The sequence below is a fragment of the Suricata suricatta genome, unplaced genomic scaffold (genome assembly GCF_006229205.1).
Source record: "Suricata suricatta isolate VVHF042 unplaced genomic scaffold, meerkat_22Aug2017_6uvM2_HiC HiC_scaffold_29709, whole genome shotgun sequence".
In the NCBI taxonomy this organism is placed as follows: domain Eukaryota; kingdom Metazoa; phylum Chordata; class Mammalia; order Carnivora; family Herpestidae; genus Suricata; species Suricata suricatta.
This window is the reverse complement of record NW_021875669.1, coordinates 1-756: the sequence shown is the minus strand read 5'-3', so window position 1 is coordinate 756 and position 756 is coordinate 1. Positions and strand designations below refer to the sequence as shown.

Genomic DNA, 756 nt, shown 5'->3' with positions numbered 1-756 from the left:
GTACCTCCTGTGGCCAGAGGGACTTTGCAAATGGGATTAAGTGAAGGATCTGAGGACGGGGAGGTTGTTTTGGAATATCCAGGTGGGCCGGATGTAACCACTGAATCCTTAGAAGAGAGCTATGCAGGTGGAGAACCCTGCACAGAGGAGAACCCCTCTATGCAGATGAAGACACCTCTATGTGAACGGCAAGGTCCCCTGATGCAAATAGAAGGACCCCATTCCTCACATGGCAGGATGATGGCAGAGGACAGAGTTCCTCCCTGCAGATACAGATACGGTCCCCTACCTCACGGGCGTGGGGCTAGAGAGGGGAGGACTCACATAGATGGGCAGGGACTCTGGTTTGTTGGGTGTGTTGATGATCAGCTTGGCCACGCCATCGGCCTGGGTCAAGGAGCGTGCATTGGAGTCTCGGGTCTCCACAGGGATGTTGCGAGCTGGGGAGCCGTCCGGATTCGTGACAAACACCTGTTGATACAGTGCAGGGGCAGGTGGAAGGGGTTCCAGGGGGCCCAGAGGTGTGGCTGGTGCTCAGGAGCCGGGTAGAGGAGGAAGACCCACCCGGGGCTCACCGTGAGGTCAAAGGGCATGCCTGGTTTGAAGAACTTGGACGTCTTGGTGAAGTGGATCTGGTAGGGGGAGGTCACAATGGGGATCCCGCGGCGCTCCGCCTCCACCATGTCACTGCCTGAGGGGGCCAGCCATGAGGGCAGGGTCCTGGGCCACCCCTCCAGGTAGGGCCACGTCTTATAC

The 756-nt window shown here is 58.6% G+C and overlaps 1 protein-coding gene across 1 annotated transcript; it reads right to left on the bottom strand.

The window, feature by feature from the left end:
* Positions 1-276: 276 nt before the first annotated feature.
* Positions 277-690, bottom strand: LOC115284972 (complement C3-like). Its single transcript, XM_029931403.1, has 2 exons — positions 576-690; positions 277-471 (listed from the first exon to the last, which is right to left on the bottom strand). The coding sequence occupies exons 1-2, from the start codon at positions 681-683 to the stop codon at positions 286-288; spliced, it is 294 nt and encodes a 97-aa protein (XP_029787263.1). The 5' UTR covers positions 684-690; the 3' UTR covers positions 277-285.
* Positions 691-756: the final 66 nt, after the last annotated feature.